Source organism: Polyodon spathula, chromosome 21 (genome assembly GCF_017654505.1).
Source record: "Polyodon spathula isolate WHYD16114869_AA chromosome 21, ASM1765450v1, whole genome shotgun sequence".
NCBI classification, from domain to species: domain Eukaryota; kingdom Metazoa; phylum Chordata; class Actinopteri; order Acipenseriformes; family Polyodontidae; genus Polyodon; species Polyodon spathula.
The window spans coordinates 25,399,758-25,421,790 of record NC_054554.1 but is presented as its reverse complement, the minus strand read 5'-3'; the positions used below and the strand labels follow the sequence as shown (position 1 = coordinate 25,421,790).

The following is a 22,033-nucleotide window of genomic DNA, read 5'->3' as shown; positions in this document are numbered from 1 at the left end:
GCAATACCAACAATGACATTACCAGTGAATCCGGCCAAGTTAGATAGAAATGCAGTCTTTTAAGTTACAGCTCAATTTTCTTAGAGCTTTTTTCCACGGAGTAATCCCAGGATAACCATAGACAGCAGGGGGTCATTTGGGGGGGGAGAAGTGAAAAGACTTAAAGGAAAGTGTTCAGCCGGAGCCAATCTGATTGAGATCTGATTGAATGGGACGTTATCAAGCAAAAATCCTCCCATAGAACTGGGCCAGTAGGTACCTACTAGCCTACTAACCCCTAAATTTACCCCATACCCCTAAACCGAATGTCTACAACTTACCTAATCTCTACCCCTAAACCTAATTAATTAAAAATGAAAGTAAGTTTTACTATTATTTCAACATCGCCTTTTAGCACCCTGTAGCGGCTACTACATCCGACTTCCGTTAAAGTGCTTGATCCGGACCGGCTCTTCCTGTTGGGAGGGTAGTAGGTACCTACTGGCCCATTCCTATTGGATGATTTTTGTTTGTTAACGTCCCATTGAATCGACTGATCTCAATCAGATCAGGTGGTCTGGAACTGAGCTCCGGTAAATATTTCTGACTTGAGCCTGAGGCTGTTCTGTTGTGAAAACAATACGAAATACTTTACCATAAATAATTATGAACATTGATTTTCATGGACTGTAGCAATTCATTTTCATGGCAATTATTACAAGTGAAAATATTTCCGTACAGTAATGGACAGCACCATAACATGAGCGCCACTTCTGTACGTGCATGTGTACGTCTGTGCTTCCTTTCCCTGGTTGTTGCTAGTGTAGTGCTGGGTGTGTGTGCGTGCGTGTATCATGTGCAACTGTAAACAAGTTATCTGCTGTGTAAACATGGTTGGGCTGTAGGAAATATCCAATTGACAATTTAAGCCCTGCTTATACTTATATATTACTAAAAATCATCAAGGCAGTCATCACTCTTCCAGTTGATGCAATACAAGGGGATGTAAAACACTAAGACTATCCAGCTGTGACCTAGCCCGATGGCAGCTGTAACCAGTATCTTTGGCCAGGGCTCTGTTAGTTGAAAGTGGAGAGAAACAAGACTACAAGCCTGCTTTACCTTGCTCTTTGTACCCATCTGTGTTGTTGCCGGCATTGAGGACTGTGGCGTAGACCCGCCTGGCCATCGATCTCTTGGTCAGCAGGACAGCCACTGCGGCTTCAGAACGACAGTATCCGTCACCTAAAACAAAGAAGGACAGAGAGATGCCAGTGTGTGAACAATAAGCCAGTCTCTCAGAGCTGGGGATGGGGCAGTAATGAACTCAGGACCAGCCATACTGAAGTGTGACCGCGTATCAGGGGTAGATATGAATAGCTTAGTACGGTCGCCTCGTGGTATTGAGAAAGCACGCGGGTATAGGACTGTTATGCCTTATCTGGTGCATGTTATCAATTCTCCTCTCTACTCTGTGTACTGCAACAAACAATGTCTTGTTACACTAACCTGCCAGCATGACTGTCCCTTTAAACAACAGGTAGCAATTCTTGTTCTGTACCCCAAAAGTTCATATCATAGTTTATTTCTGACAGGGATTCTTGGAATCTAATGAAAATCCACCTTACTTGATTTCCTTCTGATATTTTATTTCCTCTTACCATCCACAATGGGTGGCATCTAATTGATATATGCTTAAAAACATGAAGGCTGTCGTTGTGCTGCTGTCTGAACTGAAGTACCTGAAGCATCGAAGGACTTGCAGGAGCCCCCCGGACTGAGCATGCCCAGCTTCATGAACTGCACGGAGGTGTTGGGTTTGAGCAGCAGGTTGACCCCTCCCACCAGGGCGGAGTCACACTGCCCGTGGCGAATGGCCTGGAAGGCGTTCTCCAGGGCGAGCAGACTGGAGGAGCAGGCTGTGTCAATGGCGGTGCTCGGGCCTGGGAGGAGAAGAGAGAGACAAGAAAACGAGTGTTCAACCTGCTATACTGCCAAAACACAAAAGCTCCTTCTTTACAAATGTACACACTGACATAGATACAGATTGTGGCAATACTGTAGCTGTGGCATATCGCTATGGCTTTCATACTGTTGGATACCTTGTTTACTTATGTTAACATCACATATCAATAGTTAAAATCACATCGCAGTTGACTGGTAATTTAACATACAGTTTGCTCTATTGCATTCTGCAGCCACCAGCGAGTATGTTAATTAGGTCTGCTGTATGGGTTTCTTTCTAATAATAAACGGCTAAAGGAATAATATCTCTGGGGGACTGTACTGTGGGAGATTTGGAAATTGTAGCAGGTATTGTCAATGAGCAATCACAGGTCTGGCATAGGCACAGGTCTAGGACAGTAGAGGGATACCCCATGATATCCAGCTCAGTTTATCCACACAAACTTGGCTGACCACTACAGAGGTTGTTAAGAAGTGGTTTCAGCCCTACCATTGAAGTCGAAGAAGTAGGAGAGCCTGTTGGCGAACATGGCGCGCTGGCACCCGGTCATGCTGTACCCCAGCAGCTCCTCCGGGTCCCGGCTGAAGGCCTCAGCTGCTTCCGACCCGCTGACGCCAATGTAGACACCAGTGTTGGAACCGCGCATGGCAACCGGGTTGATACCTGCGAGGGAGAGGAGTTACTGTCAGTGAACTGAAATCTACATGTTTCAAACACCTTAACTCTATTACAGCGCAGACAACAAAAACATACAGACTATCAAATATATTTTGTGACATCTCAGGGTGTTGTTGCTTTAAAAGCTATAAAGTGTTTAGAAAACAAACCATCATATAACATTGGTCTCTCTTTTGGTAAATCCTGTCACAGACACTACTTCTGTAATTGTACCTCATTCTTGATATGGTGTCATCCATAAAACATAGTGTTATATTTTGTAATACTAAAATTACGTCAAGACAACAGAGTAATGGTGCTTGATTTAGCAGTGTACAGTACTACTCTTTCACCGAAGTTCCCATCTACGGGAACGTACCTCCATCCACGATGGCTTCGTAGGAGATCTCCATCATCAGTCTGAGCTGAGGGTCCATGGTGTGGGCCTGTTTGGGATGGACTCCAAAAAACGAGGCATCAAATTTGCTGATCTCCTTCAGCTTCCCATTCCGACATGGCAGACCATAGAGTCCTGTGGGAGAGAAGCAGAGAACTTCACTGACCACTATTAAGACAGCCAACAATGAATGGTATCATGAACTAGGCACAGAAAATATCTAAGCCCATTTTGCCTCCATCCAATCAGTGCCTTGCACTGAGACCTTCCAAGTATGCCTGATGCAAAGAGTAATAAGACTAGATGTAATAGCTCAACTCTAGTTCATCTGCGAAAATTTGCTGTTGATTTCATATTCATGACAGTAGATAAACCACTCCCACTTTACCTGGTTTCCACCTCCTGTCATCTTCTGTTACCATGTCAACTCCATTGATGAGGTTTTCCCAGAATTCCTCAAGGTTGTCTGACTCAGGAAGTCTCCCTGATATCCCAGCTATTACAATGTCTTCCATTTTCTTTGTGGTTACCTGTAGAGTGAAAGAAAGTGTATCATTCAATACTGCCCGGTGAAAATGGAATACGGAATGTGGTGTGGCTCAATGACCATGACTCCTTTAGCCAATGAAATAAAATATGTCCATGTGTCAATGAGGTCAGAATAAATTCTGGTAATAACACTGAAATCTAGAAACTCACATGATGTGGCAGATAAGCACAGTACATCACAAGTGCGCTAAAGCATAATAGATGTAAAATCACAGTTCACAGCACAAAAGACACTCCATTTATGCAGTCCAATGGTGTACATAGTCACATTCATATTTTCCTATATATTCTACCATAGGCAGGTAACTGCTCTACTCTGAACCTGACTGGCTGAGACCACTGGTTTATAACTTGTTACCTTTTTTAATCTCCATTACATTTTCAAAGCTTTGTCTTTTTTATATCTTGTAAGACTCATATTAATATTATTGTGAATTACACTCAGCCAATGCTGTTGAACCAATCTGTGATCATCAGGTGTGTCCTTGGAAGGCAGTAATGCCTGAGTGAACCCCTGATGTCTTTTAGCCATATACAATATCTTCTACATGTTTAATGCTATGCCTGGTTATCAGCAGTGACTGGCTATGGAAATGTTTAGCTAAGATGAAATCATATCACTATTTTCCTCTACTGAAGGAGCTATAGATCAAACATTACTTAACTATAAAGCTCTAAATCTACAGCTATTATACCCTATATAGTTAATGCTTGTGCATTTCCTCTTAGAAAAAAAACTGGTTTCCCAGCACTTGTATGTCTCTAAAAGAGGCCTATTGTCCGCCATATTGGTACTAGTTGCCAACCTAGTTGCTAAGAAACATGCAGGATTCCTACATTCCTACATCACAGATGGACACATTCAGTAGAATATCACACTTCACAATGAGTGGGGGTGGGGGTTAGATGTCCAAATTAAAAAGCCAGAATATCTTGTCTACACAGTATAAATATTATTTTAAAAAAACAGAGAAAATGTAATAATTAAATAAATAAACACATAAACAAGATGGTAATTGCACCAGCCACTGGTGTAGTTTTGAATTACTGTATAACACATAGTTTGCACTAAATTGTATCTTTAACCAATCTAACTAAAGGTGTACAGTTTTAATAATTTAACATTTGAGAAGGTTATTACTTATAAGCTACTGTTGAACAGCAGGTTATGCATTCATCCTTCTACAAAGACTATGGGAGCACCCACAACTCCAGGAAAATCTCGAAGAGGAACCTTTAAGATTTCAATTGTTGCTTTTAGTGATGGAAACCTACGAACGATTCAGTTTGGCTAGAGTTTACTGATTAAAATCAGGACTGATCAAAGTGAAACATTCCCATTTTATTGGACATAGAAATAATTCCTAAACCTGAATATCTAATCTGAAGATTTTCCAGGGGCACCATGTGGAAACAGTGATCTAGAGATGCGTTCACTTTCTACAAGTATATGTCATTACTTGTATTATGTCAATAAAACCTCCACACTTCTGTAGAAGCAGCACAAGGGCTATTCCTACAGATAAAACTGCCTTTCTGGAACCTATGGAGAACAGACACCGAAGAATTAAAGTTTGTTGAGTTAGGTCATGCTTTTGCCAGTGTTAGAATTGAAGCTTTGGCAAATATTCTCCTCCCACCCCCGTTACACACACAATATAATTTGAACAGCTTTACTGGGTTATTGGTGCTGTCCTTTAAACACCCACACTCATTGACTCACTGCCATGTTTGCAGTTCCCGTGATAACCACCTCTAATGGAAGGGTGTGGAAATATTCTGTAGGTTGTCACCTGTATGAGATTGCGCGGTGAAGCAGCTGCTAATGTAAATTTAAAAAGACATGGAATAACTTCCCTAGACACCAGGAACCTACTTCAAGGGGCCTACTGCTTGTCAATTCAGTTATTTCTCTTCCTGTGAGAACTTTGGAATTTCTCAATTAATTCTAGAATCTTTATTAAAAGAATGAATTTAGCTGAAAGAGTTTTTGCATATTTTGCTAACCTGTTATGAATTCTAAATGTCAAAAATAGTCCTTTTGCCCTCTATTTTGAATGTAGTTTGAATGTAAGCAATCTTGAATGAAGGGTTTTTGAACTATACTACATTCAAATAGAAATACTCTAATAACCTGAGCAAATTCAATCTTTATTTAATAGCGTTTTAGTTTAACGCAAAATGGATTGTGCAGCAGGCTTACTGACAGTAACCCATTGTAATATTTATACATGATCACAATTACATTTACAGCATGTTTTTTTTTTTTTTTTTTAAGATGAAAGCTTACCAACTGAATCTCCAGATGCTAAACAGTAGTGACTCTTAATATGTCTGCTTTGTAGCTTTGTAACTCCATATTAATCCATCTAGCGTTTCCCCCGGGCTGACTGCTGACCCACTTTATAACTTCACTACATACAATAAAAATACAGTGAAATATTTAGATGTTTCACTGTATAGATCACAGGTGCAGACAGTAGGATGTAACAGTGTGGATGTCTGGGAAGGGAATGGTAGATGCAGTAGCCTAATGTTCAGGGACCAGCTGAGCTGTCCTCAAGGACCTTAGAATTGATCAGAATAAGTGCCAATAACAGTCCACAACACTGGTGCTACCAGCTTTGAGAATCCTTCTTCTGCTCCTTATTTTTGTCTTTCTCACAGTCATGTGCAGGCTTGCATTTCAAAAGCATTTAACAGGATTTAAAGACCTTGCTGGATTTTATTTCACTGACCCACATATCAGCATTCTCCTCTGGCAACAACAAAACGCCCAGCACTGTCTGTACTACCTGACTCTAACAATTTAACAGACAATATACACCCTGTCTCTTATGGTATAAGACCATATTCTTGTTTGCTCTCTGTGACAGGAGGACACAAGAGTTTATTCCTTATATTATTATTATTATTATTAAATAATAATATCTTAATAATAATAATAATAATAACCACAAAATAAAAAATTTAAGCTGCCTGGTTTGTCACGTTCAAAAAAAAAAAAAAAGTTTGTTTATATGCCCTGCTTAAGGACAAGTAATGATTAGTTATAGTGATTGTGAGAGTAACGATTAAAAATTGAACAGGCAAAAATTATTTGTGAGCTTGTTTTCCCCTAGTTTAAATCTGTATTTGAAATAGGTTTATTTGTAGTTTTTATTGTTGTAGACTATTTGGCTGTCACTGTAGTTGCTGCTCTGTCTCAATGGCTGTGTTTTCATTTTTAGAAAGGGAATGAACAGAAATGCAGCACTCTGACAGACTGAAATACTTTACAGCATGGTAATGATGCAGAGTGGTTATCGGCCTGAGGCGAGATGTGGGTGTGGTTAGTTGTGCGTAGGATTTCTGGGGGCGCTCCTGGATATATGCTTACACTTTTTTTATTGTTTTAACTGGCGAGCGAGCGAGTGAAAGATATTGCAAAATAATGCAATAATGTTGAACGTGACAAAAAAGGCAGCTCAAAAAATAACACACCAATAACAATAGTAATAATTTAAGGAATAAACTCTCGTGGCAAGATAAGTGACGAGACCTATATAACAGATATGCGCTACAAACAGATATGCTGTGGTTTGACTGCGGCGCTAAACTGTAAGATTGCACCGTGTCTTGGAATTCGGGACACATGCCGTCTCGGAGGCATTAAGCCCGGGACTGACACTTGATCTTTAGTTTTCCGGACTGTCCCACCCAATTTGGGACACCCTAATGTCGCCAGAAGAGGTTTTTTCTTGCATACTTTGGTGTACTGTATGTGTTATAATCACTAGTATCCGTTTACAATACAGTAGTTTGAAAAAGCACCACACATGTCTTTTCCCTTTCTTGTTTTTTGTTACGCTTTGGTTTTACCATATGAACCTATTTATGTCGCGAAAATACCTGTCTTTGCTTCCCAGTACACGGTAATGTTGTCGAGTTGCACTGGCATTTGATAATTTTTTCTGTTTTCTCCATTTTATTCCAGTTACGCTTCTACTCAAAGGCTTAGTAAATGTATACAAATCAACGTCTTTTTTCTTCTGGCAGCATGTTCCTGTTTTCATCAGTAACATTTTGAAATATATTCCTCATTTCTATTAACTGACAGTTTGTGTGCTGTTGTGAATTCAGTTTGAGTCTGGGGGTAATTTTAAGCTCTAATTTCAAAGAGAGAGTACAATGTATTTTCAGGGGGTAAAATGCAACATTACCTTGAAGTCATGAGCAATCTCGAGAAATACTGTACAATTTTTAACAGTAATTAGGTAGGTATTAAGAAAGAGCAATGTTACTTTGAACTACTGTGCAAAAACTTAGTAATAAAATCAGAGACAGCAGCTATTCTTATTCACTTTGGTGTCCGGTTATGAAGACTTGACGATTCGTGTCTTGTCTTAAGCAGATATAGATATATATATATATATATATATATATATATAATATAGCTATATATATATATATATTATATATATATATATATGCGATTGGCGTCGAGAGACAACTTATATTTTAACATTAAATTCTTAAACTCGGTGGACATGTTAAAACTTCATTGTGAAGCAATACCGATAAATAAAACAACGAAATGTATTAATAAGTTATAAAACAGCTCGTTTAATATAGGCACTTTTTTAGCAGTTGCCTCTGAGAATGGTTCAATTTGGATTTGTAGCTGCTGGACTGAGATGTTTATATGTTTCAACCTGCGTAGCTTCGAATTTTTCTTATTCTTGGCTGCAATGATAACAGGGCTAGCCAGAAATTTGATGTTTTATTGGACGTGTTTTTTAAAGTAACTGAAAGCACTGTATTCTGGTAGATGTAGTTGTTAGTGGACGTTTTAGGGCAGGCACGTTTTTGCGCATTTTTAAGCAATTATTAAAACTGATCGCGTATTTTTTTTTTTTTTTTTAATGCGTAAAAACGGCAAATACCCAGCTTATCAGGACCCCAGCATAAGAAATGTCAGATGTCCCGTTTTTCCATTTTGATAATGTGGTCACCCTCCCAACCACATATATGGTTTGCATTGCTAAGCAGATGGCTAAAAACGGAAGTGTACCTGCTGATGATGCTACTGCTATGCAGATAAGGCCTCCATTTTGTAGTAATGATGAACCATTCATTCAAATTACCGAACAATCTTCGTTACTACAGCTTTTATTACCTAAATTACAAAGCACTAAGGTATTAACATTAAGAAGATTATGTATTGCATAATGCGACAGGTCTATACAGTAAACATACATAGCTGTCAAGTCTTGCCGATTCTTGTATCTCCCATCATCAGCCATTTTATCAATTCACGGATTATTTTAACTGTTTCTCTTCTGTACCGTCTTTTAATATTAATTGTTACAGTACTCGACGACGAATTATTTTATCAGCCAAAAATGGAACTAAAGCAACTAAGGCTGAAAAACAGCAGGTTAACATAAAGCACGTGCAGTCGTACTGCATGTATGTAACCCGATTTTTTTTGCATATTCTTCTACTCATTAGACGTTCCGTGTTAAACTCGTGTTTCAGAGTAGATGGTGATGCTACTGAACCAATCTGGCCTGTATATTTAGGATTTGCTGCATTGACGCACATTCTGCATGTGCCTTTATGTAACCCTAATAAAACAGTATTGCACTGTTTAGTTTTGAAAAGGCACTGTATGTATCGATAGCCTGGGTGCGACACATTGTCTTCTTTGTGACAGATTTACGTTGTTAATTTGAACCAATGCAATCTAATTATTTGTACAATAACTGACACTCTCTATACAATAATGTACTGTAAAAAATATTAGTATTCTAATTGTTATTAAAATATGACAATAATAATATTGACGTAATGAAATAGAATATATATTAAGAAAAAATATATATTATACCGGTTCTGCTTTTCTAATGTTCTACTTTACATGCTGCATGCAGAACTGTAGATGTAGAAAATGACATACCTGTAATTTTTGTGATACCTTCTTCCAGATCTGTACCGGTATGTGTTACTATGTAACTTGTAGAACAATGAAATTCCCTTGGGTAATAATATTCCGTGTATTTATGGTATTGCAACCTGGTTATGTACTGTACGTGTCTGATATATGCCTGGATCTCACAGTTGCCTGCCTGCCTCCCTCCCTCTCTCTCAATTCCTTTCGCTTCTTTGATTCTCTTTCTCTACTTTATTTAAATGTCTGACATGCTCTGTGGCCACGCCACATCGGCTGACAGCTTGGCTTGGCAGTACAGTCCAATGAGAAAGTAGGCAGGGCTCCGAGACACAGGCTGTGATGGTGTGATTCCCAGCCACCACTGCAAACTAATAGGAAAAGAAAAGAGCACACCCTAAAAACTCAGTCGGAGGTTACTATAGTTCACGTGTAGTTGCGTACCGTCTGTACTATAGAAAGCAGCGCCAAGTTCATTTTGGGACCGCAACAGCCGAGGTCATTGCGAAGTAACTGCTTAGTGAACTGTACATCTCGGCTTGCATTTCGAAATTGACCTGAGACTAAGAGCCAGAGATCACTGGGGTTAGAAAAATTATTATTTTTAAATTGTTTTTAGTTATTTTGTACGTTTTTAATGTTAGATAAACGTTATACAAAGAATAGGCTACATACCTCTTTTGATGGCTGTCTGAGCAAATGCATTCTGTTTCACAGTTGTCTGATGTTTCAAAGCTTCATGAATTCAAATGCAGAATAGTTTCAGACAATGAAATGCAATATAAATAGATTAGAGAAGAACCCTAGAAAAGCAGGATTTGGAGAGCAATGTTGCAGTTATGATGGTGTTTGTGTAAATAGCACATTAGTGTGAAACCTGTAATACTTTTTAATATAGTGCTTCAAAGATAATAAGCCCAATAAATCTGAATCTGAAACCTTTTACAGCTTTGAAAGATATGAGTTGGAGCTGTAGCAGGTTAGCAATAGGTATCTTCATTGTGTAACAAAACACAGTATGGACAGTAAAGCGGCATGCTTGCAAACCCCCTTTTTAAAAGTATCCTTTTCTTATACCAGAGTAAAAACAAAGCACATTAAAATAAAGTAACTCATGGCAGCTTGTAAATTTACGATGCAATTAGGAGTTGATGTAAACTTGTATAAGTGTTGAATCAGTGCATGTTCATGATAAATACTAAACTAGGATGATATAGCACAGGTGTGTTTGTACTGATCACAATACACCTTGATGGTAGAACCTTAAGTGCATGAATGTTGGCTTTAACTTGGTAGCTCTAATGCATGCCATCTTCAGATTCAGATTCAATCCCAGTGGGAACTAGCATTTATTGACATGGAACTGTGCCAATGCACTGATTAAGAATTGAAAGTACTGTATTTGGATAAGGCTGTATAGAACACCATGATTGTTCCAACTCATTCCATAAAGAACCGTTGATATACAGAGAGTTTTATATAGTTGGTTTAATATAAAACCCACATAGTTCAAAATATTAGGGGTTCCTCAATTGGATGCCTTTTGATAATAGGATAATAGGTTAGAACTATTTAAAAGTAGCCAAGGAAACCAACCATAACTATTACCCAGGCTGCTTGTGTATTGATATTAGGCATAAAAGGTCATGACTTGAGCTCTGACCTGGCTGATAGCTTTTAGAAATGGAAATAAATAGATTGAGAAAGCAGCTAGCATTTTTAATTAAAAAAAAAAAAAAAAATTGGTTTGGAGCATTGGTGTACAAATACAGTGTGGATATTTTCATTTGCATCTGGAGGCCTACATAGAGAGTTCTATTTATTTAATTACCGTACACACTTATCTACCCAGACACTGCGTGCATTTATCTGCATGACGTTTGTTATCTGACTCAAATTTCTGAAACTCTTTGCATGTAAAGCGACAAAAGAACTTTCTAGATTTATTATGTATTGTAGCGAAACAGGTCAACGCAGGCAGGCGCGTCACACAAGGCGAGGCAATCCACACACAGGCGGAGGGGCGGGCGCGCACCCGGAACCACTCGCACTAGTAAAGCATATGAGCCGATACAGCTGCACAAAAGAGCCGGCTCCTTTGCAAGGAGCGTATATCGGGTTTAGGGTCTGTGTGTGATTACGATTACGCCTACCCCGTGCACGCCACACAATCTACTGCAAGTTTTCAGAATATAATCATTAATATAATATATATTTAGGGGAAGAAACCCGGTTGTCTCATTTACTGACGCTTATGTTCTGCATCGGCTGTTTTAACAGTTCTAGTAGACAGTAGTACAGTAATGAAGCCAAATTGGCCAATCAAAGGGCAGGGGTGTGTGGGATTGTCCAATGGCCGTGGATGTGAGGGTGTTGCTAGGAGATAGGGTGATGTGGTGACTGTATAGACAAGGAGGAGTTTGTTTTGAGGAAGTGATGCGGGGACTGAGTAAAGGCAAATCCATTGGAGGTCGTTGACCCACAAAGTGTGCCAGTACTAGAGTAACTAGTTTAACTGTAACACGAGGGTGCAATACTGGGTTTATACTCTCTCTCTCTCTCTCGATATATATATATATATATATATATATATATATATATATATATATATATATATATATATATATATATATATATATATATATATATATATATATATATATAATGTGTGGGTGGGTGTTCTTTTGTACAGGAGAAACAAAATGCAGGGTAACCACATTTTCAAAGCTCAAAACTGGGACACATTGGCGGAGTTTACATGCACAAGTCAGGGCAGTTTTCTTCACGATGTGTTTGCCGTACTTTTCAGGAAATGTGTTGCTATGCAGTTCTGATGTAGGAAAAAAAAAAATCGGCGGTACCAATGCCGATTATTCAATTTATAGTCGTTTAGAGCAGGGGATATTTAAATTTCCGTGTCTGCTTATGAAGCAGAAAAAGAACGACTCTAAATGTCATGAGGAGAGCTTGATGCGTTGCCATGAAGATAAAAACATTTAACAATAGAAATGAATTCACGTGTTGTCGCACATTCTCAATTGCCCCTGAGCATTTAGCTACTTGTTTGTGGTTACTAAAAGTGCCAAAAATATTTAGTTTGTTGTCGACTTTCACCCTGTGTGGAGTTTTGTCTGACTGGAGTTGGAAATAGTGTGTGTGTGTGTGTGTTACACACAGGCCTGTTATCAGAAAACAGCAAAGCTGCAGGCTGCAGCAGCTCAACCTGGATGCTGTACTGAGAGTGACACACAAGAGAAATCATGTGTTACTTTCGTTGTAGATTTTTGTATGTACATATACCTGTTTACACACCAGTTTCTTTTGAAATATTTATTTTATTATAGTTTGCCATTTTTTGAAGTAGTGCTTTATATGCGGTAAGTTAGAAATAACCCATTTTATGTTTAATTGTTCATTTAAATACGGCGTTTCAGAAGAACGGCATCTTGACTGCTGGAACCTCGTGAGCCACAAGCCCGATTCCTGCTCAAGTTTCAATGGGTTTTTACAGCTATTTTTATCGTGAGAAAGCGATTGACCCAACCCTTAAAGTCGCAATGCAAAAGGACCTCCTTTTGCTCTTTCTCATGTATTCGCGTGACAAAGTCACACAGTCATGACTGTAGAGACGATTTTGACGTGCATGAAAAAAAAACAGCCATTGTTAAATAATTGATAAATCTAATTAAACCATTTAAATATAGGGAATTTAAATAACTACCCCCTCACTCTTAGTAGTATCTTTTTTTTTAAGCAGCCAGTTAACTTAATGACACTCCAGGGTGTATAATTTGTGGCTAATTAGTTTAACTTGCCATATATATATATATATATATATATATATATATATATATATATATATATATATATATATATATATTAATAATTTTATCTTATTAATAAGAAATAATAATAATAATAATAATAATAATAATAATAATAATAATAATAATAATAATACATTACATTGTTGACGTGGTTTAACCTGGTGGATTCGGATACTTGCAACCTCTAGCTGCTCTGCCTAGTTGTGTCTGTGCTAAATCCCTCCAGAACTAAACAGCTACGAAATTACTGTATTGCACATAATTGTAGATTCATATTGAATTTAAACTGAATTAAAACGCATGGCGCACTGAGGAATAAATTAAAACGCATGGCGCACTGAGGAATAAACACATATGTCTGTGTTAATAACTTTTACAATGTTCTTGATTATCCTAGTTTTTTTTTTTTTTTTTTTTTTTTTTTTATTGTTTTCGTTGCAAGTGTCATAAACTAAGTTATACAGGAAGCGGTCGTTTACGTTATTTTGACGTAGTGTGTCGCACTACAGGGAGTTGCTAAAAACCGGGACTTTCTTTTAAAGATTTTGAGAAAAGCCGTGCAACGGATCTCAGAGACTTGAAAAAAATTCAGACACTGATATTCACTTCTAAAAACATGAGAGAAACAGGTGCATTTGTTTTACTTGAAAATGATTTACACAAGTTAGAAGAGCAGGACCGAAATCCTGGTGTATTAGAATAAAATAGAAAGCTTAAGCAATTCAAACTGAAATACATATCGGACCATAGCTGAAAAGAGCAATGTTCTAAATCTGTTTAAATGCTCAATCCAAGATTGCCAATAAAATGTATTGGTTCCATGCCCAGTCTGTAACACGAGGTGCCCTCATGTACCATAGCATGGTCTCTGACCTGAAGTTGCAGTCTCACGCTATTACAGTGCAATTAAAAAAAAAAAAAAAAAAAAAAAAAAAAAAAAAAAAAAAAAAACAATCATAAAGGGCATTATAAATAACAGGATTTGTTTTATTTTGCATGTCACGAAAGCCGGAATTACTGAACCATTTAATACACTTTGTTCATTTCTCTGCAGTTAAAGTTCATGGGAATTAGAAGATAAATAATGGGACTACACATTGGATGGAGTATGTGGGTGTTCATGTGCAAACCATTCAACTGGAGTTCAGTAAAGAAATGTGTCTAAGGCACTGTTCACAGCTTTTGACTATCTTCCTGGAGTTGTAGCTTTCTGTGGCACAAACCATACTGAGCCATACATATGTTTCTTTTTTTTATTATTAATTCATTGTCACAATTGGTTTACACAATATTTGCAAAACAGAGACAACTTCCACACAGTACCATAATGATCTATAAAAACATCTAACTGCAAAGCAGATTTGTAAAAAAATGCATCAGAAAGTATACAAACTAACTGTACAATATACACAACTCACTTAAACAGGTGTATTTCTGACCAGCAGAAAGGTATATAAAGGAGTATGTAATCATAACATGCTCCTCTCATTGTTTTATATTGTAGTTCTGTATCTTTGCAGTGTTTCCAGTGCGTTTTTGCTTCACTGGTGATTCAATGGTTTCCCTGTTTTCTTTCCCTCCTGAAACACTAACCCCACTGCCTGATCCACGGTAGCTGAAGTTCATTACAGGACCTCCCCTCTTTACCATGCCACTGCTTCTGCCAGCTCCTACTGTGCAAAAACAAAAAAGACCAACAAAAACTGTGGGGTTTAATTTATACTTGGACAAATGTAATTTGATATACAAGGGAGACAGCTGTTTCTATGTTCACTTGGTCAAGTTTTATTTTATAGGCAAAGCTCCATGTAATTATGTTAACATAATAATATTTTTAAAACACATAAAGTTACAACTCAGGATGTCTTTTCAATGTGCAGCAAGCTCAGTTTTGAAGGCACAGCTATATACTGTCAGGAGAAATTCTTCCCAGTTTTCTTTTGAAAAAGGGCTAAAAGCTGTCAAATAAGGTCATCGATTTATTTTAGGGAGTCCTCTAACACGGTAAATACAGAATTTTTGTTGACCTGCATTTAAGGTACTCGATTGGAGTTACTTTGTGTTGTTAACTCATTTAGTAAGTGATATATTTTGTAACTGTAGATCTACTATTGATAGGCAAAAGAAAAATAAGTTTGCACTGCAGCAAAATCATGGTACACCAAGCCAAGAGTGCTGTTTCACCATTTTGTTACTCATCATCAGTCAAATTCAGAGCTCCTGTGTAACATAGCTATCTCCTGCTGTTTAATTTGTAACTCCAGATAATGTCTGTTATAGATCAATATCTGAACCAGAGAGTCACATCTGAGCAGCGTGATGTGTAAATACATTGCAACTCCTCTGCGATAACCTCTTATCAGTTATGAGATAAACCCTAAATGCAGCAAGGCTTAATACAGACAGCTAATTATTTGTGTTACGCCAGAGGTTGATGTAAGCATAACTATCCAACCTTGAACCTAGAAAAACTAGAAAAATAGTCATTTGTGTTCTGCATTCAGTGCACAGTATTTAAAAGAAATGTGAGAAACGTTTAACCGATTAATAAAATGAACTATTTTTATTGCATCACAGTGCATCAGAGATATGATACAATGAGCCTTGTGTAATGACTACCTAACACTACAAACATCACCTCATTCAAGTCCTCTTACTTCTAGTCCATGAACTACCTTGCACTTTGCTTGCTAATTTCATACACAGCTAATGCAATACTTGAGTAAGCATTTTGTCAGCCAACCAGTATGTGTGTACCAGTCTGTTTTAAATCAATAAAGTAGCATAGTGGTTCCAAGCTAGAAATGTCCAGTACAACCTGCTCAGACTACAATTTTAACAAGCTTACTTACTTTAACTCAGGGGTTTTCAACCGCTTACCCCTGGGTGCACTTCTAAAGGTCATAGGAGGTAAGCAGGATAATAAAAATCAAAGTAAAAGAAAATAATTATAATTAATTTTTTTAACAGTATTATACATTCTCTAAACAACTGTGTATAATTATGCGATTTCAATTTAGTGGATTTCCACTCTGATATTAGTGAAGCAACTGTCTGGCAATTGTGCCTCTGGAGAGCGCTCTGTGCTGCTCATGTTCTTTGCTGTTTTCAGAAATGTTTCTGCAATTTTTAGAATTACAAATGCTCTGGTAAGCATAATTAGTAAGCACAATACTCATACTTTGACATTTTTTGTTTTACTTATTTCCGCGGCTGCATTTTAGTACAGCAATAGTGGCTGATTCAATATGTTTTCGGATACATTTCTTACTTGCAAAAGAAAAACGAAGGAAGAAAGCACACGTCTACAGAAAGTGCTAAATGACAGAAAATTATACAGAGTTTGTTTGGATCATTATTATGCTGGTTTTAATAAAAAAAATAAAGTTTATCATTGTTAGTTATTACAGTTTTACCTTGAGGTTAATGTTTTTGATCCTGTAAACATTTAAAAGGCACACATAATTATACTGAGGTGAGACGTAAATGGTAACGTGATAAACACTTACAGTGCAGGCTACTTTGTATCATTTCTAATGACTTTGCCGAATAGAAAACGAGTATGAGTGTTTCCAAAGACATTGCTACATACAGTTTTTTTTATTTTGTGCACCTAGACATGTAATTAAGTTTTAAGAATCAAGCCTACTGTTTGGTGTTCTGACTTAAACCAGTAATTTGCCAGTCCCAAGACTATTGTGAAAAATTTGATTTTAAATAAATAAAGGGGTGGGGGGGGGGTTAGTTAAAAAAAAAGTTGGAAACCCCTGCTTTAACTAATTAAGAACGAATTGCTTTGTTTTTGCAGAGTGTGCACAAAATATATACACGAAATCAAGAACGTAATAATTTTTTTTAACCCATTACAAAAAACAAGATCACCGAAACTGTTATTGTAAAGCCAGCATTGTTATTCTTTTCTTAATTATATTTTTTGTGAGCAGTCTTAGTAAATTTACAATAACAATGCAAGATTTTTTTTGCATGAATGTAATGACTAGGTGGTCAAGCGTCCTTCATTTGGGAAGCAGAGCCCCTCAATTAAAGGGTAGATGATTCCACATAATTACAGTACACTTTGGAAAACAGGATGGAACGAGTTTTGGATTTTGTTAATTGTTTTCACTGTTGGGCAGAGTAATAATGGATCAGTTAAAAATTTATCCTAATCCAAACAAAGGGTTTAGCATATGCTGTAATATATAATGTCTTTTTCTCATTCAGCTCATTTTAAAATGTGAAAGGGGTGATTATGTAGCTTATCCTCTAGTAACATTTCCATCCTTACAAAGCTAAGCCAATTGAGTAAACTGGTCTCTGTGAAAACTTGATCAGATACAGAATAATCTCTGCTTTGAAATCAGGCTAATAAACTATATGCCAATACCCATTAGCTAACTGTTGTCCTTGGGAATCTGCCAGAGAACAGTCAAAGAGCATAGTCAGAAAACTTTATTAAAGTCAAGGACAATTCATATTTTCTTGCGCATGTCAAGTATTGTGGCTCTACATACCCATGTTCTAAAAAGAATAATCCAGAGTGCTTCTGTATCAGGAGTTGGAGTCTAGATTTCTTTGAACAGCTTTACAGTCTATCAATTGTACTGCATAAATTTCATTTTTATACTGATATTACTTTCCTTTGGTGTACTGGATTTTCTTTAGTTTAGATAACAAAGGTATTTTTTCCCCCCAACTTTTACTCAGGAATATGCACCGGAAGAAAAATATTTTTCTTCTAAACATCCCATTGCAACCATGCTGATGCTTTGGCTGAAATGAGAGGAATTGTGGGAACAGAAAACCAGCATTGTTGCCAAAGGGAGCATGCTCTGGATACACTGCAATCTATAGAAGACTTTTCTTTCCCTGGCGAATGCTCCTCGGTAAATGTTGAGAAATGTATTGTCCAGTTGATTTATGTGTGATTACAAATTTCAGAAGAGTCAGTATGTTTAAAACTATAACGCTGTGATATGAACAACAAGTAACACTATAAAGGTAACGAAAGGGATTTATTTTAAACTCTGCAGGGTGTCCTGTAAAACTTTAATATATTTAAATGTGGAATGTGGAATTGAATTACCATTGTTTATTATTAAGTGTCCATTGACACACGCATGTCCTATGTAGCTAGTTAATACCTTACGGGAGGGGACACACACACACACATTTATGTCCCCACATATAGTACCTTGCTGTGTGCCTTCCCATGGTGTGCAGACAGACGGACTTGAGCCTCTGTCCAACATCTGCCAGATATCCTGAAGAGAGCTGTCTTATCCAAAAGATGACATCAGGGGCTGTGATTGGTTGGAGAGAGGCCTCGTCTCAGGACACAGTTGGCTGTGCTCAGGTCTGACGAGCTGCGGTGACTGGCTCAATTCTGGAGGTGTAGTCTCTTCCTTGCTTCCTATGGCTTGCTGCTTAGCAAACAGAAGAATATTCATCATGTTATTAACAGCCTATCATACCAGGCATGAAAGAAAGTACAAAGGCTATACATACCTTAATGCATAACATGTACTCTGGCTGCTGGAGAATTCTAGGGAGGAAAACATTTAAGTAAAAAGACAGAACATTTAACACATGAGCTGAAAACTTACATCTACGGTATGTTACACTATATGATATTTGTAAATATATAAATAGAGGTTTAAATGCACTGGAGCATTTTTTCAGTTATTCAGTTGTACAGTTATTATTACTTAATGTACACCAGTGTTTGTATTTCCAAAGTAATGCACCCCTTTAAATATGAACGTGCCGCATCACCATCGCCAGCTCTTGCATGCTGGCCCCATGGATTGCTCCTCTTTCCTTTTCTCCGATCTTCACTTTCTGAAAACTTTGGGTGTAAAATGGGGTGGGGGATCTTCTGTACAGATCTCTTTGTGCATACTGCAGCTCCTAGCAGACAAAGATAGTATTAAAGAATTAGTTTACAATGAAAATGGAGCAAAATGATTGTCAACGTCTAATCAAATTACTTAAATGGACAAGAGTTCCCTGCATCTTTACTGCCAGCTGGTGCAATTAATCTACACATCTTTGAATTATTTACCAACAAAGCAGCGAAGAGGCCAGCTAGAAAAGTCTGTTTGATGTACTTTAAATAAGCATGTTCTTAAAATTAAACAAAAGAAATCAACATGCTTAAAACCACCAATCTACTTAAAAAATATTTTAATTATAATTTTTCGACTTTGTGATGTTAATGTATGTTACAGTATATGTATGTTCAACTTTAATACAGCTATTACTTTACATGCTGGTCTAAATTCCTGTGATGGAGAGCGAATGAATCCAAATCAACAATCTCCCTCTCGACCGGTGAGGGCACTGTACAACAGGAGCTGCGGGCTTCCTACTGAATGGTTGGGCAGTTCATCCCAGGGACAGTCGGGAGCCGGCCATTCAGGAAGAGGGCGGCGTTACGGTACCTGGAGTCATCGCCCTAGTACGATGAGCGAAGTTTCAGTCATGAATTGGAGGAGACGTGATTGAACTAGCTATCGGAGGGGGCGGGGCTTAGGGTACTTTAGGGGGACGTGACGCCGTAATCGTCTCCTTTGTTGTGGTTAATGGGAGGAGACAAGGATGGAACCTTGAATGAAGTGTGGGTTCATTGAGAAGTGTTGTGTTTGTTTTGCCAGACGGCTGATACGAAGCTGGAGCTGCAGCAAGAAGCCCGGACCTGAACGCGCACGAGCACCAGCACTCAGAGCACCGCACCTGCACCAGAGCACCCAGTTTGGAGACGTGTTTTCTGTGGTTATTATTTCGGGACTGCAACCCCTTTGTTTTGTAGCTGGTAATACCCATTGCTGGGTAGAACCAGCTTTATTATTTGAAACCCGGTTTAGGGCATTAAAAGAAACCTGACCGGTAAACTTTGTGTTTGTCCTTTGTTGGAGCACCTCAAATCACCTATACACCAGAGCACTACAAACCACTTTGCCACAATTCCCCATACCACTGCTAATTTAACTCTTGAGTTACATCCTTACAAATGAGAAAAAAAAGAAAAATCTTCAGTACATACAGGGTGGTTACAATAGCTGTAACTGCATTCACTTCACTACCATCACAGCAGAATGCATCATTTCCCCAGAGAGACACAATAACTGATGGCATCCTTGTACCGGTGGGAAGTATTTATTTATTATTGTTTCCACGGCAGCATTGTAAAGTTGCCAACTTAATATATATTTATGTTTCCTTGCCTCATTGTTCCATTATTCAGATATGAAAAGCAATCTGGACCTGAGCAGTGAGCTGGTACTTTAGTTGCTCCAATGCAGTGAGGTGGTTCTGAGCTTCCTAAGCCAGCCTTTCAAGAGACTGGAAGAATGGTGGAGGGGCTGGCAGTTGGTTCAGGGGTATATACTGAACCAGTGTGCTGTGAGTCTGAAAAGGAAACTGTTCATAATACACCTTAATACACATTTATTAACCAAACTATTCACTTCAGTGGAGTCAACACATTTACAGTATATGATAGAGGTCTGATAATAATGATCCTTTAACTCCCCCAACCCATGCAATGATCCAGCACTGACGACTTAATAATGATGAACCAAATTTTTTTTATAAATGTGAATCATGAATATACAGTACACAGCAAGCAGCAACTGAAAGCTGGGGGACAGCTTGCAAACATAAGGAAAAATACCTAGGTAAAACGTACTGTAGGTAAACATAGTTTGTACAATGGTAGGTTTTCACTGCTGAAGCTCGTCTCTGTTCACTCTCTTGCTATCTGTCTAGGAATTCATCTTTTGCTACTTGTTATTAGTTCAAGTGGTTATTTTAGCTTGCTTCCCAATGTCCTGTTTACCTTAATAAATTGAGAACACACACACACACACACACACACACACACACACACACACACACACACACACATATATATATATATATAATGGAACATAACATCTAGGAATGTTGGGAGATAAAAGGGCAATTGTTATTCAGTAATTGTTATTTACTAACTAAATCGCATGGTGTAACAAGACTGTTCTGCAAAGTGGTAAAGACCATGCCTGACATCAGGCAGCCAATCAGGTTCGTTAGAATCATATGTTGCAAAAAATGTATTGCCTCATCATTAATTCTGCAATATTCAGATAAGGTTTATCCTTGACATTACCATATTCTGTTTGTTTCTCTTGAAAATGATCAGATTAAACTAACTATGAATAATATAGCATGCACACAGCTCCATACTCCATGTGTCTGATGCTTGACAGCTAACTGAAGAAGCTGACTTTGTAAATAAATGATGCATTTTAGTTCACTATATTGTGGACCCCCTGGGTACAATATGTTTTAACATTCATCATAGCCACTAAGAACTAACTGCAGAGGTATTCATCATAAAGTAAAGACTTCTTAACAACAGCTTTACCAGGCAACCATAATACAGTAATTTCCCCAATAACCTGATCTGTTCCACATCTAACTGGAAAGTGTGGTCCCCACTTTTAAAATCTGCTTATTGGTCTCATTTCATTCCCCAGAGCAACAGCCTCCAGGTTTTGCTGCAGGTTACCCTTGAAGTACTCCTCCGCCTCCTTGCGTGCTTCAGCCAGTTGTAACTCCAGTCCTGCTACGCGATCCCACAGCCCAGCTATCGCCACACCACTCCTCTTTGTCTGATTGGACAGGTTGTAACGAAGCTCATCACATTCATTCTGCTTCAGACGTACCTAGGACAGAGAGTC

General features: G+C 38.0%; 1 protein-coding gene across 1 annotated transcript in view; it reads right to left on the bottom strand.

Annotated features, from left to right (window-relative positions):
* The window catches only part of LOC121296635 (fatty acid synthase-like), a 31,493-nt gene extending 21,714 nt beyond the window's left edge, over window positions 1-9,779 (bottom strand). The window contains exons 1-6 of the mRNA XM_041222392.1: window positions 9,490-9,779; window positions 3,388-3,529; window positions 2,982-3,134; window positions 2,435-2,608; window positions 1,722-1,922; window positions 1,102-1,224 (exon numbers count right to left, since the gene is read on the bottom strand). Coding sequence (XP_041078326.1) covers window positions 1,102-1,224; window positions 1,722-1,922; window positions 2,435-2,608; window positions 2,982-3,134; window positions 3,388-3,514 — 778 coding nt within the window. The 5' untranslated portion in view covers window positions 3,515-3,529; window positions 9,490-9,779. The remainder of the gene's footprint in view (window positions 1-1,101; window positions 1,225-1,721; window positions 1,923-2,434; window positions 2,609-2,981; window positions 3,135-3,387; window positions 3,530-9,489) is intronic.
* Window positions 9,780-22,033: the final 12,254 nt, after the last annotated feature.